This window comes from Gopherus evgoodei, chromosome 6 (assembly GCF_007399415.2).
Source record: "Gopherus evgoodei ecotype Sinaloan lineage chromosome 6, rGopEvg1_v1.p, whole genome shotgun sequence".
NCBI lineage: Eukaryota > Metazoa > Chordata > Testudines > Testudinidae > Gopherus > Gopherus evgoodei.
In genome coordinates, this window is record NC_044327.1 from 37,311,704 (window position 1) to 37,337,845 (window position 26,142).

The window sequence follows — 26,142 nt, forward strand, 5'->3', positions numbered from 1 at the left end:
AATAGTTATTGCTAGACCTATCCTCCATGAACTTTTATAATTCTTTTTTGAACCCAGTTATACTTTTGGTCTTCAGAACATCCCTTGGCAATGAGTTCCACAAGTTGACTTTGAGTTGTGTGAAGAAGTACTTCCTTATGTTTTTTTAAAGCCTGCTTCCTATTAATTTCATCAGGTGATCCCTAGTTCTTATGTTATGTGAAGGAGTAAATAATATTTCCCTACTCACTTTCACCATACAATTCATGATTTTATAGACCTCTATCATATCCCCCCTTAGCTGACTCTATTCTAAGATGAACAGTCCCAGTCTTTTTAATCTCTCCTCCTATGGAAGTGGACTAAGCAGTTCTTCCCCTGATTTGACATCTAAGGGAAAGGAGAGAGCCAGCCTGTCTGCCTGACTGTCTACAAGAACAAGTAGAGAACTAGGATCTCTTGTGACCCTGGTCAGTTTGGAGGCATCCTTAAAGTGGACGTGTGTCTTTTGGTTAGTTGATTTTGGCTTCCCCTTCCTGGATCCTGTACAGAGACATAGCAGCGTTGCATCCCTTTTGGCAAATGTTAGGGAAATACATGATAGTGTAATATACAAATACCCTACCGGTTTTAAAGTATGTTGCTTTCTTGGCATGTCAGTATCTTCATGGTAGAAAGAAGAACCACTGTACAGGTCTAGAGATGACAAATGACTAGTGAAGACTCTGGGCCAAAGGATGAGTACCTCAATACAGGTAGATGACAATAAAAGAACATTGTGAGGCTCACACTTAGCTGTCAACTGTCACTCACCTGTGCTGTACCCTGACACACATTCTTTTAGATTGTCTTGATCGTCTGCTCGACTGTTCCTGACCCCACAGTGACTCTTCTCTCTCCCTCCCAGCCTACTCACTGGTTTCTCCACTTCTGCCCCCACGCAACCCTGCTAGACCCTGAGGATATGGCTACACTCGAAACTTCAAAGTGCTTCCGCGGGAGCGCTGCCACGGCAGCGCTTTGAAGTGTGAGTGCAGTCACGGGCTCTCCCAGTGCTGCATGTACTCCACATCCTCATGGGGTTTAGCTTGCAGCGCTGGGAGCTGCACTCCCAGCGCTGCGGCACTGTTTACACTGATGCTTTACAGCGCTGTATCTTGCAGAGCTCAGGGGGGTGTATTTTTCACACCCCTGACAAGAAAGTTGCAGCGCTGTAAAGCGCCAGTGTAGCCGTGGCCTGAGACAACTCTCCCCTTAGCTGGTGCCATCATCTAAGGAAGCCCAGAAGTCTGTAACACTCCTTTTTTCAGTTTTCTGTCTTGCATTTTTGGAGGTCCAGCAAGATAAGCCCAATTCCCACAAATCTTCTTATCGGCATCTTTAGGGAAGCAGACTCTTTGTCTAACATTTCTCCTGAACACTCACTGAATAGCTACATTACCTGAAGGCATTTCTTTTGACCCACTGCTGTTACTGAAGGCCAATTAATCTTATTCTAGGCTCTTATGCTCCTTAGAATGCATTGCATGGTAACAGGATAGCCCTTAAAGGGGATTTTGGTAGGGTTCACTTGGACGTCCCTGAAGATATCAGGAGAGTATATGTAACCAGTCACCACCCAATCCACTATTGGTGGCTCCAGGGTCTATTTTAGTGGGGGAGTTCTCTGGAGGGAGGACAGAGTCCCCCAACTCAGACTCTTCTCCAACCTTCACGCAAAACTCTGAGTTTGAGGTCTCATTGGAACCCAAACCCAACTGAGTTTCACCTGGTTTGGGTTTCACTATAAGAGTTTTGTGCAGCCAGCCCTAGTTACAAGTATCTCAGAGCTCATCAATGTGTACAGTGTAGCTCAAATTCCAGTGTGAATTACCTTTCAATTGTCTACACCCTAAAGATCATGTTACGAATATAGAGACTGAGCCCTAGGCTACATTAGCGAGGGGGTGGGGGGTAGAGTTTGAACTAAGATATGCAACTTCAGCTACACTATTCGCATAGCTAAAGTCAAAGTATCTTAGTTCGACTTACCTGGCCGTTCTCATGGCAGCAAGTCGACTGCCGTGGCTCCCCCGTCGACTACACTTACTCCTCCTGCCGAGGGGGAGTATGGGCGTCAATTTGGGGATCAATTTATCGCGTTTAGAAGAGATGCAAATCAATCCCCAATACATCGAACACTACCCGCTGATCTGTACTTGGTATAAATTGAGACAAAACCAACTTCCAGCTGTGTAAGTCAATCTTGAGCAATGTTTGAGCTGTGACCATCAGATCAGGTATTATGTGTCATTTATCCAAGAAAGATTATGGGCTTGTCTACATCAGAAAGTTGCAGCGCTGGTGAGGGAGTTACAGCGCTTAGGAGGTGTACACATCTGCAGGGCACCACCAGCGCTGCAACTCCCTGTTTGCAGTGCTGGCCGTACTCCCGTTTTGTCTCGGGTGTAGAGGATCCAGCGCTGGTGATCCAGCGCTGGTAATCAAGTATAGACACTTACCAGCGCTTTTCTTGACCTCCGTGGAATAAGCAGGTATCCCAGCATCACCGAGGAAGCCTCTGGTAATCAAACTGGTCTCCTTCCCCAGCTTGCTCTCGCGTTCCCCGAACCCCGAGCAAGCACGTCTCCTTCCCTGCGGTTTGCTGGGTGGTTCCGGGAACGCGAGAGCAAACCGCGGCGAAGCTGGTCTCCTTCCCCGGTTTGCTATCGCGTTCCCTGAACAAGCAGGTCTCCTTCCCTACGGTTTGCAGGGTGGTTCGGGGAACGCGAGAGCAAACCGCGGCGAAGCTGGTCTCCTTCCCTGGTTTGCTCTCGCGTTCCCAGAACCCCCGAGCAAGCAGGTCTCCTTCCCTGTGGTTTGCAGGGTGGTTCGGGGAATGCGAGAGCAAACCGCGGCGAAGCTGGTCTCCTTTCCCGGTTTGCTCTCTCGTTCCCGGAACCCCCGAGCAAGCAAGTCTCCTTCCCTGCGGTTTGCAGGGTGGTTCAGGGAACGCGAGAGCAAACCGCGGCGAAGCTGGTCTCCTTTCCCGGTTTGCTCTCTCGTTCCCGAACCCCCGAGCAAGCAGGTCTCCTTCCCTGCGGTTTGCAGGGTGGTTCGGGGAACGCGAGAGCAAACCGCGGCGAAGCTGGTCTCACCCCCCTTGAAGCCGCCCAACAGCGCTGCAGTGTGGCCACATCTAACACCACTTGCAGCGCTGGTTGCTGTAAGTGTGGCCACTCTGCAGCGCTGGCCCTATACAGCTGTACTAATACAGCTGTAACAACCAGCGCTGCAAAATTTTAGATGTAGACATGGCCTAGATTCCGTCATGTTAGTTATAGATTCATCAGAACTGACAGGTTCAGGTAAGGAAAACATATTGCATTCTTTAAACTAGTATTATCTCGAGGTGGAGAAAAGTAGCATCTAATGTTTTCTTTTCCTCACTGTTAGAAAGCATAACACAAGAGCATGCACAGATAACTGGTCTCTCGAATAATGAAACACAATGGACTTGATCTTGCAGGTAGTGAGTGCCTTCTGTGCGGTGCTATGCACTTTCTGCTCTCCTTACTCTCACTGGAAGTTTAGTACGATACTTGGCACTTTAGATTAGTGGTCCCCAAACTCTTGTCACCCCACCTTACCTGTAATGTAAACTGTTCACATCACCCTGAGACCTGGGGCTGGGAGAGGGACTGGGGGTTGAGGCTGGAGCAAGAGCCAGGGCCAGAAAGGGGGAGCTGTGGCTGGGGCTAGAAGCCAAAGCTGGGGCCGGAAGCCAAAGCTGGGGCCTCGGCTGGGGCTGGGGCTGGAGCCAGAGCTGGAGCCAGAGCAGAGCTGGAGGCACAGTGGTGCCCCCTCCCCACCCCCAGTGGAGGCTGGCCAGGCCTGCCATGCCCCCCACATTCCTCCCTCACAGTTTGGGGACCACAGCTTTAGAGGCTCAGGCCCTGAGTGAAAGGAATTACAACAGTTTCTAAGTTTCACTTTCTAGGAACATCTTTAGAATCAACATTGAAGAATACAGAGATGGAATATATCTCATGGGATACACATCTTAGGTTGTGATGAATCAAAGGGGACAGCAGGCATGCGCCCCACACCACCACATCATCACCCCATCACTTCTGGGCATAGATGTCACTCAAATAAGCCCATACCATTTTCATAGTTCCTACTCATTAAAATGACCATGTTTGTGGTTGTGAAGCAAACTGGGGGGGAGGGAGGGGGAAGAGAGAGAGAGAGAAGAGAAAGACATTAATCAAACAGTTTGTTTGACATAGTATATAGATAAAAGATCTTGTGTCAACAAATCTCAATGAAATTTACAGCCCTGCTAGAGATTAGACCAGTTCAAGGGCCAAAGGTATCAATCTCAACCTGTAACGAAAGTTACTCATTAATCAAAATCTGTACCAGCAAATGATAGTACTTAATTGCTTTCATAACAAGGAGTTTGTAGCTAGCAACCTAGAATCCTTTCTCTCTGGTGTAGCAATGACTGATAGCTCTATGCAGAGTTTTTTTCCCCTTTCTTTTTGGTTTGTTTCTGACAACCAGAAAAGATAAGTGAGTTTAATATATAGAGATGACGTTACAATCACAAATGCAGTCTTATGGGGATGTTTTAGAAATGACCTGAAACAGCTCTGAATTTATTCATTTAATCAATACTTGTTAATGGTTTACCTGAACCTTTATGGCAATCAAAATTTCCTGCCTAGTGGTATTTTGTTACCACTCCAGTAATATCACAAATTACTGCCATTTATTCAACTCTATCTATCTACATCACTGTGAGTGTCCTGATAGGATAGGGACTAAATCAACATACAAATTAGATAGATCAAATAAAGACAAATACACATGTTCTAAAAGGCTGGGACAAGGTCCTGTCATGACTCTGATCCAAAGAGAACAGCATCAACAAAGAGTTACTGAAAATGTATTACATTTCAGATAAAAACGCTTTTTTCAAAATGCACAGTGAACCATTAAAATAAACTATGTCATTTCGGCACAGTACTTGCAATAAAATTTAGAAAGCGCAGAGAAAATTATAGCCTCAAGGAGTGAAAATGTGATCTCAAGTGGGTTTTAACTAAAGCTAGTCAGAAAAACTTTGATAGAACCATTTTCTGTTCTGAAAATGCAGTTCCATCAAAATTAAAATGTTTCACGAAATCACCTTGATTTTGCTGAAATTTCATTTCATAGAAAAAACAGCGGGGGATGTTCAGACACTGTTGAAACATCCTGTTTTAACATTTTAGCAATGAAATGTTTCACATTTTTTAGAAATATTTTATTTTGTAATATCATATACAATTGTTATTGCATTATACTTTGAATTATAATATCAACTTTTAAAAGTTCAAATAAAAATAAAACATTTTGATTTTGTCCAAAAAAAATGTTTTGATTGATCTGAAATATTTTTTCCCCTGAATTCTCTTTCATATGGTAGAGCAGGAAATTGAATTTGGGTCTCCCAAAACCTAAGTTCTCCTAGCCCCACTATCTTGACTTTCATGAGTACGGAATATCTACCTTTGATCCTTCCCACCATGTCAGAGAAGAGATTCCGTTTGTTAAACTTTTTATTTTAATTAAAATCTTTTCCTGAAATTGTGGATCAAGCCCCCCTCTTCCCTGCCCGTACATAAAATGTGGGTTCTGAACTTTGGTCTAATCCTGCAAAACATGATACATATACTTCACTTGAAGCAGGTGAGTAGTCCCATGAAACTCAATGGGACAACTCACCTACTTAAAGTTAAGCTCATAAGTAAGTCTTTGTAGGATCAGGGTCTTGGACCCCTAATAATGCCTTTGAGGTTTTTCTGAAGTCTTCCTCTCCACCTGAGTTAACATAATAAATAAAATAGCACTACTACTTTGCACTGCTATGCAGAGGCCAGGAGAGCCGGGAATTCCTTTACTGCCAGTATCATGGTAACCACAAACATGTACCACACGGCAGCAAGACCAAGCTGCCTTACTCCCATTACACAACACTCATATGTGGCATATGGACATCAGTGCTATGGTGCAGATGAAGAATCACGCAATATGCCATATCCAATAGCAGAAATCGCGTTCCTGCAGTTATACTTACACCTATACTCAATGAATATGATTTTGTGAACTACTAAATATACAATAAAATGCTTTCATTAGTAAGTATAGCGCAATCATTGAGCAATGTGAGTGGTTACTATCAAAATCTGTTTGGTATAATAGCCATCATTTAATAAGTACCCTTTTCCTTTCCAGTGCCAAGCCGCAGAATTGATAGGGCCCAGCAATCATCACATCCAGCCTTCCCAGGATAAGCACTGTTTGACACAAAAACACTGTTTTCCTTTAGAAAGGAAATTATATATAACCAGGGAGGAAAGATTCCCTGCAACTAAACTGGAGAGTTCCCACGGACAGCCACCACCAAAACATACTATACACCTTGCCCGAGAGACTTGACCATCCTTTTTCAATACTTAGTTAATGTTTTAAACTACACCGATTGAGTGCTCTGAGTGTACACATAAAAAAGGAACTTAATGGCCTATCAGGAGTCACAAATATCACCCCTTTGAACCCACATATGCATTCCTTAACCCACCTCCTCATCAAGAACCTGGGAAAACAGGGACCTTGCATCATGCCCATAAGATCAAAGGATTCAGGTCTGCTGGACCAAAAAGGGAAGCAAGTTCCAAAGTCAAGAGCCCTTAACTGAAAATACTCTATTATATATACATAAATATGTCCCTACTGTATGTCAAGGCTTATTGAGGAGATGTTAAAATTATGCCAGAAATTCAGTAAGTGGAGTCATGCTTGAGGCAGGGACAACAATGTGCCTTTCAAAGGTTCAGTGATAAGGCTCAGTGATAAATACACAAAAATTCTGGGAAGTCTGGTTATTGCATAGTCTTTGATCAAAGCCCAACAACCCTGGAACCATAGGCCAATACCCAAGTCACTCCCTATCCTGATTGGTGATCTACCCATACATCACATACTCTCATCTGTGTTTGAAGATAAGGCATCTCAAAATCTTGGAATATACTGTTATTTGCAAATTACCTTTGGTCTGTGTCCTTTTTGTTTTTCAACTGCAATTTTTAAAAGAGTGATGATATTCCACTGAAAACATATCTATCCTAAAATTAAACATCTTCTAACATAAAAGTTTCAAAAATGTACATTTTCCCCTCAGGTCTGATGACAATCAAGCCATCAAGTCTCAAAACGCTTACTTCAGTTTAGGGCCCTGCTCTCATCTGAGCTATCTGGATGACCTTGTGTGGAAAGAGGGTTGCAGGGCCAGAAGTCCTACCAAGTGTTCAACAGAGCACTAGCAAAGGAGATCAAGACGGTAGTGGCTGGCACAACACTAACCCAAAAGGCTGGTCTCACGACTGTGGAAATGGCCAACACAGGGTAGCATACATGATCACCTGAAGACCATGCTGTTCTTATTCAAAGGAGCAGAAGCATGGTCCCCAGTAAATGTCCCCTCCAAACTGCCCTAGTCCTTCTCCACTCTGTCTCACAAACATCCTACTGCAGAATAGGACTAGGCAGTGGCCTGGCTCCCTCTCACTTGCTGACCAGGGTCAGATTTGGTCCTACACTAGTTAAATCTCTCTTTAAAGCCTTTGGATGTGCGATTTATGTCCTAAGAAACAAGTATCTTTTGAAGACAGGATGGTTTACCATAGGCAAAGTTTTCAGTGAACTGGAAAATATGACGATCCTATTATTAAACTGCAGTCATTTGCCTTCTTCCAAAGCCTGGATATACTATGACTAAAATACTTCATTTAGGTCATGCAACGCAAATTAAAGACATAGTTAAAATCTGTTTGGGTAGCCAAGATCTTCAGTCCAAACTTTAACTGTGACTGTTACATGTTTAAAAAAAAAAAGTTTGCTTGTGTTTTTTATGTCGGACCAAAAGCAACACACGATCAGATGGAATAGTTCATTATCTAACATATCTGCGTGCCTACTACTGTCAGAAAGACATAATTATGGTCTCCATTCTCTTTGCTTCATGATACACCTGACGTTGGAGTCAATGGGAATCATCTGTATCACATGGGGTCTTGGAGGCAGGGCATCCAGACCAGAGGATTTTTTTTTCCCTTCCTCAAATGGGCCATGGTTATGTCCCTTCGCCTTCCCACTGATGAAACTTTATTCTATAATAAAACATTCCCCAAGAGCACCGCAATAGGAAGCTCTCATTATACTTGTAAGGAGTTTACAGACCCTTCCTTAGTTCAATTATAAAACTGAAAAGAAAGTTTGCCTTTTTCTGAAGAAGAACATAGCAGAGCAACTAAATGATTAGCATGAATCAGAGCCAATGGCTGCCTTTATACTTACCATGTACCACATGCTTGGCCACTTGGGATCATTGAAATAAGTGGATTGGGTACCACCAGGTTTATAATCCCTCTTTATCCTTCTTTTAACTACCTGTTGTTGTATCCACTCCACCTGCCAACAAGAAAAATATTTGGTAAGTGTTAGAGTTCCATGGAGATTATCAAGAAATGTGAGCAATCTTGGGAAGTTTCCCATTACTGAAGTCCAAGTCTATTTCATGTTAAAGTGTTCATTTTGGCAAAGGTAATGCAAAGCTCACCTTGTCATTTAGTTCGCAGGAAAATATACCGATTTAGTTAGTACTACAGGTTGCCATGCACAACTATTTAAACCCCCTGCTAACAGGACTTCATTAGCTATTGAACAATGCCATTGAGTATTTTATTATTCTTTATTATTAATAATAATAATTTAAAAAATTCATAAACTGACCCCATTTTGTATTTATAAACACAAAGATTAACAGTTACTCAAAAGAAAAATTAATGGGATTTCCAAGGGTTTTTGTTTTTCCTTTATTTAAGTTGTCAACTGTTAATACTAAAATATATTCAAAAGCTCTATTTAACCAGTATTTGAATTAACATCATGAAAAGACCCAAAAAATAAATTATAATTCATTGCAATGAGATTATTTGTCACAATTCACTCAGTTTTCAGGAACTGTATTTTCTGTAAAATTAAAGTACTTCCCAGGAAAAAGCAGCAGAGTACGGGGTAATAGGTTAAATTACAACAAGAAGCTCAAAATATAAATGAAAGAAGAGATCAAGGTCAAAATCAGGCTTCCAAAGTTAAGTTTCTTCCCTGTCAGACACCTCATCAAAGATTCTGAACACATTCAGAAAAGTGATACTAAAGGTGACATCCAGTCCATAGCAGATATTAATTTCTAATGCTTTTCCCCCTCCCCCAACACCATTAACTTTTCTAAATGGGAACTTACTGCTATTAATGTAAATATTGTAAACTGTCCACAGTCAAACCCAGGTTTTACTTGCATGCTTGTGGCTTACCGATAGCTCATATTGCTGCTGAAGTGCTGGTACAGAATAAAATTATAAAAATTCAATTCACATCTTCCAAAGAAAGAAAGGCAGCCATCACCTGCTAACAGCCTGCTCTGCACCTTGCACTCCTGATTCCCAGGCATGAAGAGTCATACACGCACAAAAATAAACTTTACTTTCAGAGCACATCTTTATTTTCTTGTTCCAGCTCAGAGTCACTGGCTAGGGACAATATTAATGTTTTCCCATAGCAGAAAAATGTCTCCAACCATGCATTCTTAATTCTAGTTCAAATCCTGAGATCTTAAGCCAGGCAAATCTCCAACTGATAATAAGGGGAGTTATTCATGAGTGAGAATTGATGTCCCCATGTTTCCCTGGCTTCTGAAAACAGGGAATGCAGAACCTCCAGATTCTGATCATGGTGAGAGGAGAAAGAGGCATCTCTGAACCTGTGGAATCCCTTCTGTGAGGCAGTTCTATGGGGTACCACTTCCATAGGGTGGTAGTGGACAGTGTGGGGACTGGGATAACATCATGGTTTTTCCCTCTGCACCAAGCAACATTGCTACCTGAGAATTGCTTCAGGGTCAGCGGTAATAGCATGATTTCTACAGGAAGAGCTGTGATGTCAACGGACACAGAACAGGAGGGAACTAGTTGATGCTGTGTAAGCAAGTTGAAGTCCCTTTTCTCTGTCAAATCCTCCAAAATCTACCCCTCCGATATCTCTGGGTGGTAGGGAATTGAGGAAGTTTTGATAAGTAAGTCCCCTTTCTCTTCTGGCCAACTCTTTCCTCTTCCCACAGGATGCCTAGCTCAGCTAAAATCCATCTCATGGACTTCTCAGCAAGCCTGGGAATATTTACTGGGTTGTCTGCTGCCTTCAAATATTACACACTGAGGAGCTTCATTCAGAAAGGAAAGGCAGGCAATCATTCTTGGGCACCTCTGAAGCAGCAAATTCCTGGAGCATCCAAGACATAAAGAGTGTAGCTGGCCAGATGCCAAGAGAGAGGGCCAAAGACCTGAGTCTCTACTGATGGCAACTACTGAACACAGAAGAGAAACAGAATAAGGATAAATGGGACCCAGAGCCACATTATTTTTAACTCTGTCCCATCAAAAAAGTTGGTGTCCCATAGATCTTCAACAGATGCTCCCTCCCAGCCCCCTATTGGTGGCATGAACTCTCTCTTCCAGACCCTGATAATGGATCTTTGTTTTTTTCCAACTCTTCCTGCCGTGTAAAACAACCCAACGCTCCCTAGCACATACAAGGCTGCATGTATTGCACCTTAGCTGACTCACTGGCAAACTAGGTCCCCTTGGACCATGAACCTGTCTTAATCTGTCCCTGACTTGTTCAGGTCAGGGAGAAGTGAAACTTCAATATCTCCAGATCAGCAATCAAGGTTTTCAAGGCTTATGCAACCCCACCCTCCAAATCTTGTTTTGATTTAGCCATTATTGCTTATGACAAGTCAGTCACATTTTCAGTATAACAAGGGATCTCTGATGTCTAGACTGCATAAACGTTTACACTCTGCTGCTGACCATAAAAAAGTTGAAAGTGAATGCAAAATAACAGTGCTTGTGAAGGCTGAAAGCTTTATTAACAAATACGGCAATGTGATCTCAACACTAATCTGCATGTAGATCTCTCAAAAGGTACAATTAGTTTATTTTGTCTCAGATCAAATAACTGAGAACACTTACAATACAATTCCTTAGTGGCAGCAATCATAAACTCTCCCTCACTGCACCATTCCCATCCATCGGGGACCCAGAGCAATTACTTAGCACACAGAGAGATTTTTATGTATAAAATTGAACCCATTTGTAAATCAGTGTTCTCAACATTTAGGAGCAAGAGGGTTTTGCATTTCAATATACTATAGACGGAGCTTGTTTCAGGAAACAATTCACTGTGTTTGGCAAAAGAGGCTAGCAATTGTGTTTCAAAGAACCTATTTGTCTATCACTAAGATCAGACCTGAGAGATATAAATGTCTCCTGCAAGATGAGCACCCTTCACTCCTAATGAAGTAAGTCAGAGCTGATGATGTGAGCACTTTGCAGAAGGTGCTCTGAAGCTTGCAAGATCAGGTCCAAATACTGGAATGACAAATGACATAGCTCACTGTCCTACCGTAAACCCAAACTGTAAATACATATATACAGCATATATATATATATATACACCATCATTGCAACATAATGATACATTCTGATACATTGAGCCTGATTCTCCACTGACTTGCTCCTTGTATTTCAAATATGCTGACCAGCTCTACAGAAGGACCTCAGAGAAATTGAGGAGCCATCTCCTGCAGTTTACACACTCCAAAAGGAACCATTGCAAACATCAAATGATCACATGCTCCCACACACTGGAAGGAAAAAAATCAGGAAACCTACCTGGATATGATGCAGGAAACCAAAAACATCAATCTCAAAAACCTGATGACAGCAATTCAACACAAAAACAAAAAGTGGAACCAACTACAACAACTCCACAACCAATAGAACACCATCTCCAGGAGAAACCAAGACACCGTGACCCACCACACGGACACTACAAGGCACCCCAACATCATTACCTATCAAGACTACTCATAACCAAAATTGAAGGACTCTCCGAAGGACTGTGCTTCTGCCGCACCACAGAACCTGCCACTCTACTAACGTGAAAAACTAAAAGAATTCTTCCACTGGTTCCACCTCAAGGAATTCTTTCACAATAAAGATGACACAACCCACAACAACTACATCCTCACCAACAGTCATACAAATAAACAGTCATCTGACTGGACATCCCCCCCAGTGGATGAAACCACACACTGATCATTACAATAATTGTGCCAGGAAAAAAACTGACAGTGAAATCCTCAATAAACATTACATCCACTATAATCTCTCTACTACCAAAAGGATAGCTATGCAGTCCCTAATCTCTCTACCACCAAAAGGATAGCTATGCAGTCCCTAAAATCCAACCACCAGACAGAGATCAAACCAACAGAAAAAAGAGATGCTAAAGAAGTCCTTAATCGTGATGACTATGTGAACAAGACCAGCAGACAACTCTCTGACCCCACCTACCATAAAGAACTAAAAGAAGACCCCACACCACTATTCACAAAGAAATGTAAAGATACCATCAAATCCTTCCCCAAGCAACTGAAAGAAACAATCTACAATTTCACCTCCATTAAACCACTCCAGAGACCTTCTAAAAGCTTCCCAAGCAACACAAACAAAGGAACCAGGCAGACCAACCATATCTGACCAGGGTACTCTTAGTAAAGAAATATCAGGACTCATAGAACTCAGCCTGAAACCATTCACCACACAAAAGACCAGATTTCTTCAAGTTCACTATCAACTTCCTCCAGAAACTATGTAACATAAACAACTTCCCCAGAACACCAACTTTGCCACCATAGATGTCACCTCCTTAAACCCCAATATCTTCACCATGACAGCATCTTTGCCTGTCTCAGATACCTACAAGATAATGTACAATGCTTTCATTCTCACCCATAGTGACTTTATCTTTAACTACAAACATTTTGTCCAAACCATGAGAACAGCCATTGGAACTAGAGTGGCTCCCCAACATGCCAACCTCTTCATACGCCAACTTGAGGAAGAATTTCTGGAAAAATGCTCCATGAAACCAATACTATGCATTAAATATATTAATGATATTTTGATCCTCTGCACAGAAGACCTAAAGTCCCTAATGGATTTCCACCACATCATCAGCAACCACTAGCTATCCACCAAACTGGCTAGAACACTCTCACACCAGCATCAACTTGTTGGACACTGTGATCAGCGTCAAAAATAGAACCATCCAAATGACTAAATACAAGAGACCTACAGATCACCACACTTACCTCCATAGATCCAGCAACCACTCCAGATGCACCACAAAATTTGTTATCTACAGCCAGGCATCCAGATGTTGTAGAATTTGCTCTGAAGAGAAAGTCCAAGATAAACACCTAAACACACTGAAAACCACCTTCATCAATCAAGAACACTCCACCAGAGAAAAAGATCACATCATGTCAAGGGCCACCCAAATACTCCAAGAGAAACAGCTTCAATATAGGGGGAAAAACCACAGCCTGAACCCCCCCTAGCTGTCACCTACCATCCCACAATAGAACCCATCTGGGGTATCATCAAAAAACTACAACTCATATTTGATGAGAACCACATCCTGAAATAAACCTTTCTCAAACCCCATCTTCTGGTCTTCAAATAACCCCTCAAACTCACCAAGCTCATCAAAAGAAGAAAGCTCTCCAGAGACCAGGACACCAACTCAAAGCAGTACCAGATCCTGCTAAAAAAAACAGATGCAAAACCTGCAGACATATCTCCAATGCTACGATGATCAACATCATCATCCCACAACACACCTTTTAAGATCCATGGGTCCTACACATGCCTATCACAACTTGTGGTGTACCAAACCCAGTGCACTAAATGCTCCAATGAAAATTATGTGGGGGTGAAACCAGACAATCACTACACTCTCAAATGAACTTACACAGAAACATGATAAAAGACAAAAACACTCTATCACCCATTTGTGAACCCTTTTTATGAAGTGATCACTTCATATCTGATCTTTCAGTAATTGTCCACAAAGGAAACCTGCACAGGGCCTTCAACGGGTGAGTCTGGGTACTTAAATTCATAGATTCATAGTAATAGACTCTAGGACTGAAAGGGACCTCTAGAGGTCATTGAGTCCAATCCCCTGCTCTCGTGGCAGGACCAAATACTGTCTAGACCATCCCTAATAGACATTTATCTAACCTACTATTAAATATCTCCAGAGATGGAGATTCCACAACCTCCCTAGGCAATTTATTCCACTGTTTAACTACCCTGACAGTTAGGAACTTTTTCCTAATGTCCAACCTAAATCTCCCTTCATGCAGTTTAAGACCATTGCTTCTTGTTCTATCATTAGAGGCTAAGGTGAACAAGTTTTCTCCCTCCTCCTGATGACACCCTTTTAGATACCTGAAAACTGCTATCATGTCCCCTCTCAGTCTTCTCTTTTCCAAACTAAATAAACCCAATTCTTTCAGCCTTCCTTCATAGGTCATGTTCTCAAGACCTTTCATAATTCTTGTTGCTCTTCTCTGGACCCTCTCCAATTTCTCCACATCTTTCTTGAAATGCGGTGCCCAGAACTGGACACAATACTCCAGTTGAGGCCTAACCAGTGCAGAGTAGAGCGGAAGAATGACTTCTCGTGTCTTGTTTACAACACACCTGTTAATGCATACCAGAATCACGGTTGCTTTTTCTGTAACAATATCACACTGTTGACTCATATTTAGCTTGTGGTCCACTATGACCCCTAGATCTCTTTCTGCCATACTCCTTCCTAGACAGTCTCTTCCCATTCTGTATGTGTGAAACTGATTGTTCCTTCCTAAGTGGAGCACTTTGCATTTGTCATTATTGAACTTCATCCGGTTTACCTCAGACCATTTCTCCAATTTGTCCAGATCATTTTGAATTTTGACCCTGTCCTCCAAAGCAGTTGCAATCCCTCCCAGTTTGATATCGTCCGCAAACTTAATAAGCGTACTTTCCATGCCAACATCTAAGTCGTTGATGAAGATATCGAACAGAGCTGGTCCCAAAACAGACCCCTGCGGAACCCCACTTGTTATACCTTTCCAGCAGGATTGGGAGCTATTAATAACGACTCTCTGAGTACGGTTATCCAGCCAGTTATGCACCCACCTTATAGTAACCCCATCTAAATTGTATTTGCCTAGTTTATCGATAAGGATATCATGCGAGACCGTATCAAATGCTTTACTAAAGTCTAGGTATACCACATCCACTGCTTCTCCCTTATCCACAAGACTCGTTATCCTATCAAAGAAAGCTATCAGATTGGTTTGACATGATTTGTTCTTTACAAATCCATGCTGGCTATTCCCCATCACCTTACCACCTTCCAAGTGTTTGTAGATGATTTCTTTAATTACTTGCTCCATTATCTTCCCTGGCACAGAAGTTAAACTAACTGGTCTGTAGGTTCCTGGGTTGCTTTTATTTCCCTTTTTATAGATGGGCACTATATTTGCCCTTTTCCAGTCTTCTGGAATCTCTCCCATCCCCCATGACTTTCAAAAGATAATAGCTAGAGGCTCAGATACCTCCTCTATTAACTCCTTGAGTATTCTAGGATGCATTTCATCAGGCCCTGGTGACTTGCAGGCATCTAACTTTTCTAAGTGATTTTTAACTTGTTCTTTTTTAATTTTATCTTCTAAACCTACCCCCTTCCCATAAGCATTCACTATGTTAGACATTCCTTCAGACTTCTCAGTGAAGACCGAAATAAAGAAGTCATTAAGCATCTCTGCCATTTCCAAGTTTCCTGTTACTGTTTCTCCCTCCTCACTGAGCAGTGGGCCTACCCTGTCCTTGGTCTTCCTCTTGCTTCTAATGTATTGATAAAAAGTCTTCTTGTTTCCCTTTATTCCCATAGCTAGTTTGAGCTCATTTTGTGCCTTTGCCATTCTAATCTTGCCCCTGCATTCTTGTGTTATTTGCCTATATTCATCCTTTGTAATCTGACCTAGTTTCCATTTTTTATATGACTCCTTTTTATTTTGTAGGTCATGCAAGGTCTCGTGGTTAAGCCAAGGTGGTCTTTTGCCACATTTTCTGTCTTTCCTACCCATTGGAATAGCTTGCTTTTGGGCCCAGCTGTTAGACACCATAACGCTGTTAGACACCAAAAGCCATGAACTTAACAGGAACACTGGCTTTATAGCTCATTACAATAATTTGTAACATATCTACCTGCTAATCATTAATGGCCCATTTCAAACCTCTTTAACATAACAATGTAATCCTATAGTGGTCTCCTACAGTGTGTTACCCCTTACTCTTAACAATCTGTTCCAGCTTGTATTTAACTCAGAAACTCTTTTTTCCTTCCCCAGACCTAAAGAAGAGTTCGTGTCACTTGAAAGCTTGTACTTTCCACCAACAGGGGCTGGTTCAATGAAAAGTATTACCTCACCATCTTGTCCCTCTCTTGCTCCGTGGGTAGGCATTTATAACATCCCAAAGTGGATGTAAAATGCTACCACTCTGATTTGGTGCACTTTGAACAGACACAAATGACAGCACAAGGAGCCCAAGAGGAGGAAAATCCGACCCAGTACACCGTGCCTAATCACAGTCCTCCTCCCATTGGTGTTTGTGCATCTTTTTAATCAACACCCTCTGTTGGGATCTGTTTTTAATAGCTGTTTTTATAATTGCATTGAGGATGTACCAACACACTCATTTGGAGTGTAATTACAAGCATCACAGGAGACTCATTTTCCCAGAAGAGGAGTTCAGGTGCATTATAGGCATGCCATTAATTTACAGAAACTATCACTTCTATAGTACTCTCTCCATGGAGCAATAGAGTTTTTTCCTTAGTGAACAGAAAGCTTGCCAGTTGGCCTTGTCTAAACTGTCTGATTCCTGGGTTGTAATACTGATGAATAGATCAAAACTCAGCAGTTATTTAAATGTCCTGCCATATATTTCCATTTAGCATTTTATGCATATATATGCACACACTTCACTGCCCAATGGCTGGTATAGTATGGATTAGACTGATCTGTATGAAAAAAAATCATTTGTTTAAAAATGTTTCCTTTTAAAAAGTGTCCAGTCCACACTTCCTATCCCCTAGTCTTTGAAGGAAAATCTCTGGAGTAAGTGATTATACAAATTCCTACTTCTTGCCAAAAGGAGATTCTATGCAAATAATGAGGTGCATTCTAACATTTCCATAAAGTCACACTTAGCTGAGGGGGAACAGTGCACATTTTCCAATAGACTTCAGCTCCGAAAGTTCCATTTCCTGAATGTCTAGAAATCAAAGCCAAGCCAGATTGGAGACCAAACTACTTCAAATAAAAATCATTATTTCCAGTCTCCTCATCTCAGCATTTACAGTGTTGTTCTGTGCACAGTGTTGCTCTTCTTTACTGACATGCAAGCAGTGCTGCTGAATACAAGTTGCTCTGAGCTAACGCAAATGGCCCTTTTAAAAAAGAGGTGCCAAACAAAACGATCAGATGTTATCTTTCATACAGCGAAACACTTTTCTCTCTCTTTGCTCTCTCACTCATTCGGTGTAATCAGTGAAACTTGTAGGAACAGTGAAAATGAAAGTGATTGAACAAAAGAAGTTGTCAAGAGAGGAAAAAACGAATTGTTAATTAACAGAATACTGAATATGTTTAATCAGAAAAAAATTAACCACACCAATTTTTCACAAGTGTAGCTTTCTAAGAAGTTTATCAAAACACTGGAAATTGTAATACGGGCCATGCATCTTAACTGCACTACTGTATTTGTATTCAACATCTTTTGGGGACTGAGAATTTTGTAATTATTTTTAATATCACTTTGGTGGGTTTGCTGCAGTAAATATTTTCTAGTTTTCAAATGGCATTGGAGATGTGTCATGTACATTTTCTATTTCTCTGAGCAAATACAGTGCATGTGAATGTGACAGGTAAATAGCAACAGCTACAGACAAACTTAAGGCAAAATCCTGCCCTATGTAGGGAGAAGGGAGGAGTACACAGGAAGAAAAAAACAGTGGATGCCAACTATGAACAGCGAGTGGATTTTACACTAGAATCTATCCTTTTAGCTTTGCAGCATTGGAAACATGCATATGTGGGCCCTGAGTCTAGGACGACAAGCTGCATGTGCATGTCACTCTCAATGCACTCATAGGTCCAACAGTCAGGCAACCATTCACCTAAGCCTAGACTATGTCTGTAAATTGGAAATAGAAATAGCTGCTCAGCTACCAAGGAAACAGGGACTTTAGAAACACAACATATTAAACAGAGAAAGAGAGAGAGAGAACCACCTCGGACAAGAGTCTTGGGAAATGTCACAAAATAACCAATGAACTTGGATAGCTGTATTAGATGAGTGAGTGGGAGATGTCATGGGGAAAGGTGGAACTGGCCAACAGGCAACACTTTCACTAACTGGTGCGGGTAGCCCAGGAATCACCTTTTGATAATAGACATTGTCTTTTTGAAGTCAATGAACTTAACAATTCAATAGATTTAGTGATTGACTATTTTATGTGATCAGCATGATGAAAACCACAAACCACATAGACAGATATATGTAATAGTGTTATCTCTGTCTCTTCAAGGATTACACCTTATTGACCCCCCCTAAAACAGATGAACAGCCTGACCCCTGCTGGCAAGAACTATGCATAGATAGGTGCCTGTAGCATACATGAATGTCAAGTCACTGAACTGTGGGAGTTCCCCTTCCCCAATCACTTCCAGTGTTGCCAACTGGATTGGTGCCCTTGTGATCTTCCTCACACCACTCTACCTCATTCATAATCTGGAAAAAAAAAAGTCTACCATCCCAATTTCCTTAGGGGCTTCTTCTGAGTTCTTCCTCATGCCAAGCTGTGTGATGATTCTGGCAAATGCCCACCATGGAGTAGGATATGACCACCAAAACCATTAACATGATTTGAAATGAGGTTTCCAGATATAAAAATTAGTACACTAACCGATTATAATGTCACCAAGCTCTTTTTATATAAAAAAGACTGCACTTAACACATATGCAAGGAGTGTAAAGACACTACAATACTTTTCTTCCCTTCCTCAATAGAAGCATTTTGGGATTTCATGTTCAATGGAATTACAAGATTTTTAGCAGTGGAAACAGGACAAAATGTGGGAAACATTTAGAAATTTTAAAGATACAATTTATAGTGTTTGTTTTTGATATTATCTTACAGTCAATACTTTCAGCCCATACTCTGTAATTGCTTCTGACTTCAGTTGGAATTTTGCCTGAGTAAGTCTTGGGTAATGACTATAGGACTTGTCTCTTACATTGAGTTAAAGATGAAGGTGAGGTTGGTATTGTCTCAGACTGACTAAAGATGGAAGAAGATATATAGAAAGGGAAATAGAGAGAGTGTATTCTCATATCCCTATACTTTCCACATCACAAAGTATATCTAAGTACACCAGTGCACAACAGCATTCTCAATTTGTATTTCACATTTCAACAGTACAAAACCTATGACGTTGAAGATCTAGAACTAAAATGTCTATCTGCATCAGGATGACACTCCAATACCCTAAAAGCCACATGTTACTTTAGGCATTTGATGTATGGAAAGCATTTACACATTTTGAGTTTGAAAATTTGAAAAAAAACCCAACCATTATTGGTGAGCTTTTCATGTTATTTTAAAAACAAATGCTTTAAAGAGTTGATCTTTTTAACAAATAAACAAACAACAGGCTTAATTTCTCCACCTCTGTACCAGCACTTCAAGCCTCTCAGTAACAGTAGCCAGTCTGCACGTAAAAATAGTTGAAGACTGTAGGACAAAGTAGCTGTTGACCCAAGTCAAGAGCATGGGAAATGATTTGCAGTTACCATTTCTGCAAATCTCCATAAACTGCTGGGGTCTAAAGCTGGATAAAAGTTAATGAATCCAACAACACTAAGTGATACATTCTCATTGATTGACAAAGTGCGTCTTCAATAAGGGTCAATGTCTATCCGTAATCAAAACAGTTGACATAATAATGCTACACGCATTCTGAAAAAGCATGATAAAAGCAAAAAAGAAACACCAGGTCAAGACAATGTGGAGGGCAGAGGGAAAAAAGGAAGAGGCAGAAAATGTTTGAAATTACTACCTGTGTCTCTATAAATACATCCTATGTAACAGCAGCTCAAACTTTAATAGTTTGACCTGTGGAGCAAAGCAGCTGAAAGGCTTGTCAGAAATTCAATTCATATTATTTAAAGTCTCACTGACATGGAAAAGACAATCAGATTTATTGTGAATGTATCTATCCACTTTGCTATATGCAAGTAATCTGTCTTTCCATCATAGTGATACAGATATCAGAGCTTAACATATACGTGTTCACAAAGTACTCTGTATATCGTAGCATAATCGCACAATGTAGACACAACCTGTGCTGACGAAAGGGGGTTTTCCATCAGTGCAGGAAAACCACTTCCATGAATGATGATAGCTTTTAGGGATGTAAATATTGGTTTAAAAAGTTAACTGGTTAAATGGTTAAAATTATATAATTTAATCATTAACCAAGGTAGCTCTCGGGGGGTCTGACAGGGGCTGAGGCCCCGTCGGCTGGTGCGGCCAAGGCAGGGGCCCGCTGGCCTGGCACAGCCAGGGATGGGGTCCCTCCAGCTGGCGCAGGGCTGCCAGGGTTAACGGTTAAGGTTTGTTACATCCCTAATAGCATTTTGCATCCCTAAGAGCTATGCTTACAGAAACATTCTTCTGTTGATGTAACTGCATCTACAGTGGGGATCAGGTCAGCATAGCTATATTGGTCAGGGGTATGGATTTTTCAAACACCTGACTGATGTAGCTATGTTAAGATAACTTTTAAATGTAGACCAAGCCTAGGTTCTTTTGTACCAAGGGGATCTGTGTCACAGGGTAAGTGGATGAGGCTGCGTGTGGGCAGTCTCAGCTGCCAGACTCCCTGCCCATCACATGCCTCCACTGCCACAGCTGACGCAGACACCAACCAGCAGTTACCTTCCTTTGCTTGGGACTCCACAAGCAGGGAGCAGAAGGCTACACCCTGGGAGTACTACTCGGACAGGGCCCCCTGCTCAGCACAGCCCCAGAGTGCCATCTACTTCTCCTGCAGGACAGACCCTGAGCATGGGAAGCAGTCAAGGCCATACGGAAGGACCAGGGTCAGCAAGGGGCTCTGTCTAGTGTGTGTGGGGGGGTCAGTTCTCACAAGGTGCAGCCTTCCACTTTCCTCCTGACCTTAAGCCTTCAATGCAGCCCCCTTTCACTTCCCTGTAGGTGGGGGAGTGAGATGGGAAGGGAACTGGGTCCCAGCAGCTGAAACCAACTAACCACTGTAGGGAGCAGAAGGCTTCCTCAGCTACTACATGATGAGTAACCCTCGGGTTCGGGGTACCCCTCCACTGCCCTGCCTCCTCATTGACACTGGGCAGTCCTTCCCCACCTCAGCTCCTGTGGATACTGGGAACTCCTCTCTCCCCAACCCCTGGCCCTCCATGAGTACTGGACAACCCTCCATGCCAACCTATGAGTACAGGCCACTCTTCCCCAGTTCCTGTGAGGAGGCATGCACTTTCTGAAGAGGGGCTCAGCAAAAATAGTTTGGGAACTTCTGCTGTAGGGAATTGCAGCATGATTTCCCCTCCACAGGTGGGCAGGATGGGTGACCTATATGACTGTATGTGGGCTACGGTGAGCTATAGTCCCAATCTCCCCACTCATCTCCACCCATTTGAAAAGTCCCTCAACAGCCCTTACATTTCGGGCTGAAATTATGTGTATGCATGTGTGAGGTGGGGGAGCCTTCTACACTGTGTATTGCAGTAGGGACAGGTCACAATCTGGCTCAAAGTGACCAGCTGAAAGTCACACAGGAAGTCTGGGGCAAAGCTGAGACTTAGACAAAGATCTTCTGGTTCTCAGTCTTGTGGTTTTAACACAATACCATCTTCAATTATTATACCAGTCTTTTTAGAATGTTTTAGAATGTCATGTTTCTTCCTGACTTTTTACCTTTAAAATTTGGGGTTATAGTAACAAGTTCACAGGCTTCAGAATCAGTTTCAGGGATAATTCACCCTTTGCAAAGTCCAAAATGATCTTCACTCCTGCCTTAGACAACTGTTATGTTAACATAAACCATTCTAGTTCCCTGGCCACACAAGTTTGTAATTGCTCACAAATAACAGGGAAATAGAACTCTGAAATACCTACAACCAGTTATTTTGTTTCGCATGATACTCACGGCTAAGTTCACACCATTTAATTAAAAATAATATTAATGTGACTGATTTGGGGATACCATAATATATTCTGTTCAGTTTTATTGTACCATGAGGGTTAGTATTAATATTGCATTGAACACAAAATAATATGACATGTCTTTAGCTAACATATGTCTAAATGTGCCTTCTTAGGAATTCTTAAATCAGATGCAGAACCAAGTATCCAGCAGGGGATTGTAATTTTAAAAACTCTTTACCACGGTATTTTAATTAGCTTTGGAGTCTAACATGTTACATTTGAAATGTCTTGGGGTTTTGTGTTTATATTACTGGAGTGATGATCATATTAAAAAAAAGCTCTGTTGAACTGTCTAATGGATTTTTGCTCTCCTTGGGCTAGTCCTTTAACTCTGGCCATGAATCATTTAAGTCCTTGAGAAATTTGCATTTGCTATTTTCAGATAACCTTAAATCATTTACTAAATGAGTTCCTAGGCATTCAAATCTCTCACTGGGCCAAATTTTGTTCTCAATAACACCAGTGTAAATCCAGAGCATTTCCAATGCTCTAGATTCATAGAATCATAGAAGATTAGGGTTGGAAGAGACCTCAGGAGGTCATCTAGGCCAATCCCCTGCTCAAAGCAGGACCAACACCAACCAAATCATCTCAGCCAGGGCTTTGTCAAGATGGGCTTTAAAAACCTCTAAGGATGGAGACTCCACCACCTCTCTAGGTAACCCATTCCAGTGCTTTACCACCCTTGAAGAGAAATAGTTTTTCTTAATACCCAACTTAGACCTTCCCCCTGCAACTTGAGACTATTGCTTCTTGTTCTGTCATCTGCCATCACTGAGAACAGCTTAGCTCCAGTCTCTTTGGAACCTCCCTTCAGGTAGTTGAAGGGTGTTGTCAAATCCCCCCTCCCTCTTCTCTTCTGCAGACTAAATAAGCCTAGTTTCTCATCCTCTCCTTGTAAGTCATGTGCCCCAGCCCCTAATAATTTTTGTTGCCCTCCGCTGGACTCTCTCCAATTTGTCCACATCCTTTTTGTAGTGGGGGACCCAAAACAGGAGACAATACTCCAGATGTGGCCTCACTAGTGCCGAATAGAGGGGAATAATCACGTCCCTCGATCTGCTGACAATGCTCCTACTAATGCAGCCCAATATGCCATTAGCCTTCTTGGCAACAAGGGCACACTGCTGACTCATATCCAGCTTCTCGTCCACTCTAATCCCCAGGTCCTTTTCTGCGGAACTGCTGCTTAGCTTGTAGTGGTGCATGGGATTCTTCCATCCTAAGTGCAGGACTCTGCACTTATCCTTCTTGAACCTCATCAGATTTCTTTTGGCCCAATACTCCAATTTGTCTAGGTCACTCTGGACTCTATCCCTACCCTCCAGTGTACCTACTTCTCCCCCCAGCTTAGTGTCATCCACAAACTTGCTGAGGGTGCAATCTATCTCACTGTCCAGATCATTATTGAAGATATTGAACAAAACTGGCTCCAGAACAGACCCATGAGGCAATACACTTGATACTGGCTGCCAACTAGATATCGAGCTGTTGATCACTACCCATTGAGCTCGATGATCTAGCCAGCTTTCTGTTCGCCTTATAGTCCATTCATCCAATCCATATTTTTCTAGCTTACTGGCAAGAATACTGTGGAAGACGGTATTAAAAGCTTTGCTAAAGTCAATATATATCACGTCCACTGGTTGGTCAGGCATGGCTTGCCCTTGGTAAATCCATGTTGACTGTTCCTGATCACCAGGGCTGGCTCCAGGCACCAGCTTAGCAAGCAGGTGCTTGGGGCAGCCACTCCGGAGAGGGGCGGCAGGTCCAGCTATTCGGCGGCAATTCGGCGGCGGATCCCTCACTCCCAGTCACAGAGAAGGACCTCCTGCTGAAATGCCGTAGGTAGCCATCGTGACTTTTTTTTTTGGCTCCTTGGGGCGGCAAAACCCCTGGAGTCAGCCCTGCTGATCACCTTCTTCTTCTCCAACTGCTTCAAAATGGATTCCTTGAAGACCTGCTCCATGATTTTTTCCAGGGACTGAGGTAAGACTGACCCGGTCTATAGTTCCCCAGATGATTCTTCTTTCCTTTTTAAAAGATGGGCACTATATTTGCCTTTTTCCAGTCATCTGGGATCTCCCCCGATCTCCATGAGTTTTCAAAGATAATGGCCACTTCACTCATTGGCTTCTGCCTGCATAGATCCTAGTGCCAGTAGTGGTAGAAAATGCACGGCGGGCTGTGGTGGCAATACGGAGCAGCCACAACCTAATGATTCATAGGCACCTAAAATGGTAGACTGATATAACCATTCCTGAGTAGCCTCTCTGCTGACCTGGATTCAGCTGAAAGTAGTTCTCATATATTATTGTTTCTGTTTTAAAAGAAATCATGCCCCCCCTACTCAACATACTTTTTAGTAGACAGCACTTTTGTTTAATGGTACTTTGCCATTGTGGAAATCCCTGCCACAACTACATAATGGAAAAATTCAGTTACAACAGTTTCACCAAAACATATAACTTTTCTGATCAAATCAAGTGTTTTTCTATTGTAATACTTGGTTTTGGCAACTAAAAACGGAAGTTGATTGCATTGCCTTGTGACATTTTTCCACTTTGTGCCATTGCTGCTGTGTAACACTGATTATTTTTAAAAAAAAAAAAGGCTGAATTCTTGTATCAGATAAGCAGGCTGTTTATTAGAGACCAGAAATGGGTCAAAAATCTGCATCTTCTGGTTTAATCTTGGTGCTGTGGCCATTTTTTATTTCTTTTGCAACTTAGGCAAAGACCGGGAACATCTTTTATTATTACACCCCCTCATTGATTCTGGGGAATGTACCTCATTGTAGCCAGGACATCAACCTTAATGATCACCCCTATCTCATTGACAACTGATATTTTTGCCCCTGTTCTCTGACTACCAATCAAGAGAGTGGATCCAACCTGATTGCTACCTCAAGCCAAGGGTGCAGAGAAGGAAAAGTAAGAGGAATGTTCAATCTCCTTTAAATCACAAAAACTGATGACTTCATCTCCTTTTTCTTGGCCTCTGACCTGGGCTGCTGCACTCTAGTCTCCCAACTGGCAGTGCAGTTTGTTTCTACTAAAACACTGAGGGCTTGGCTACACTCACACTTTACAGCGCTGCAACTGAGGTGTGAAAAAACACCCCCCTGAGCGCTACTGCTCTTAAACACCATCATCACCTTCTGAAACATTTTGCTACCCATGAAAAGAAGCATGTATCCAGCCTCAGGGAAAAATTTAGTCCAATTCCCAGTGCAAATGGGAAAAGACTGGAGTTTACCTTCCTAGATCCAGTAGCCAGATGCAAACCAAATGTTTTCTCAACTAGTATTATTCCCACACCTGGAAAACCACTGACAGTGCTTCCAGTTATGTGGTATCTGTCAGATTCTGCAGGTCAGACCACATGAAAGCTGGAGCAATGCTTGATAAATGAATGTGCTGGCTAGTGCATTTTAAATGCATGTGTGAAATCAGGGCAGTACCATGGCTTGCAACTTGTTGGCAATCCTGTGCATTTTGACATAAGAAGAGTGCCAACAACAGTTACTTTGCTATGGCTCAGTTTCCCTGACCTCATAATTCATGACGCCCTCCATAATATAAATAATACAGAAAAAAGAAAATAAAGAACCCATTTTCATCACTGACATTTCATTGAACAATTTTCATTGGAATACATCAGAGTTTCAGACTTCCAATTAGACTGCATAAGTGAGGTTACAGTGTGTTCTGATTGGTGCTTCCTGAAATGACTATTATCTACATTTATGTCGCTCAGATTGTAATGTTTGTGTGAAATTTTGTTGCATATTCTGTAGTGATG

The 26,142-nt window shown here is 42.0% G+C and overlaps 1 protein-coding gene across 3 annotated transcripts in view; it reads right to left on the bottom strand.

The window, feature by feature from the left end:
- Nucleotides 1-26,142, bottom strand: part of PCSK5 (proprotein convertase subtilisin/kexin type 5) — a 302,119-nt gene that overhangs the window by 231,055 nt on the left and 44,922 nt on the right. For all 3 annotated transcript variants that reach the window (XM_030566779.1, XM_030566778.1, XM_030566780.1), the window contains exon 3: nt 8,365-8,478. In XM_030566779.1, the coding sequence (XP_030422639.1) occupies nt 8,365-8,478 (114 nt within the window). The remainder of the gene's footprint in view (nt 1-8,364; nt 8,479-26,142) is intronic.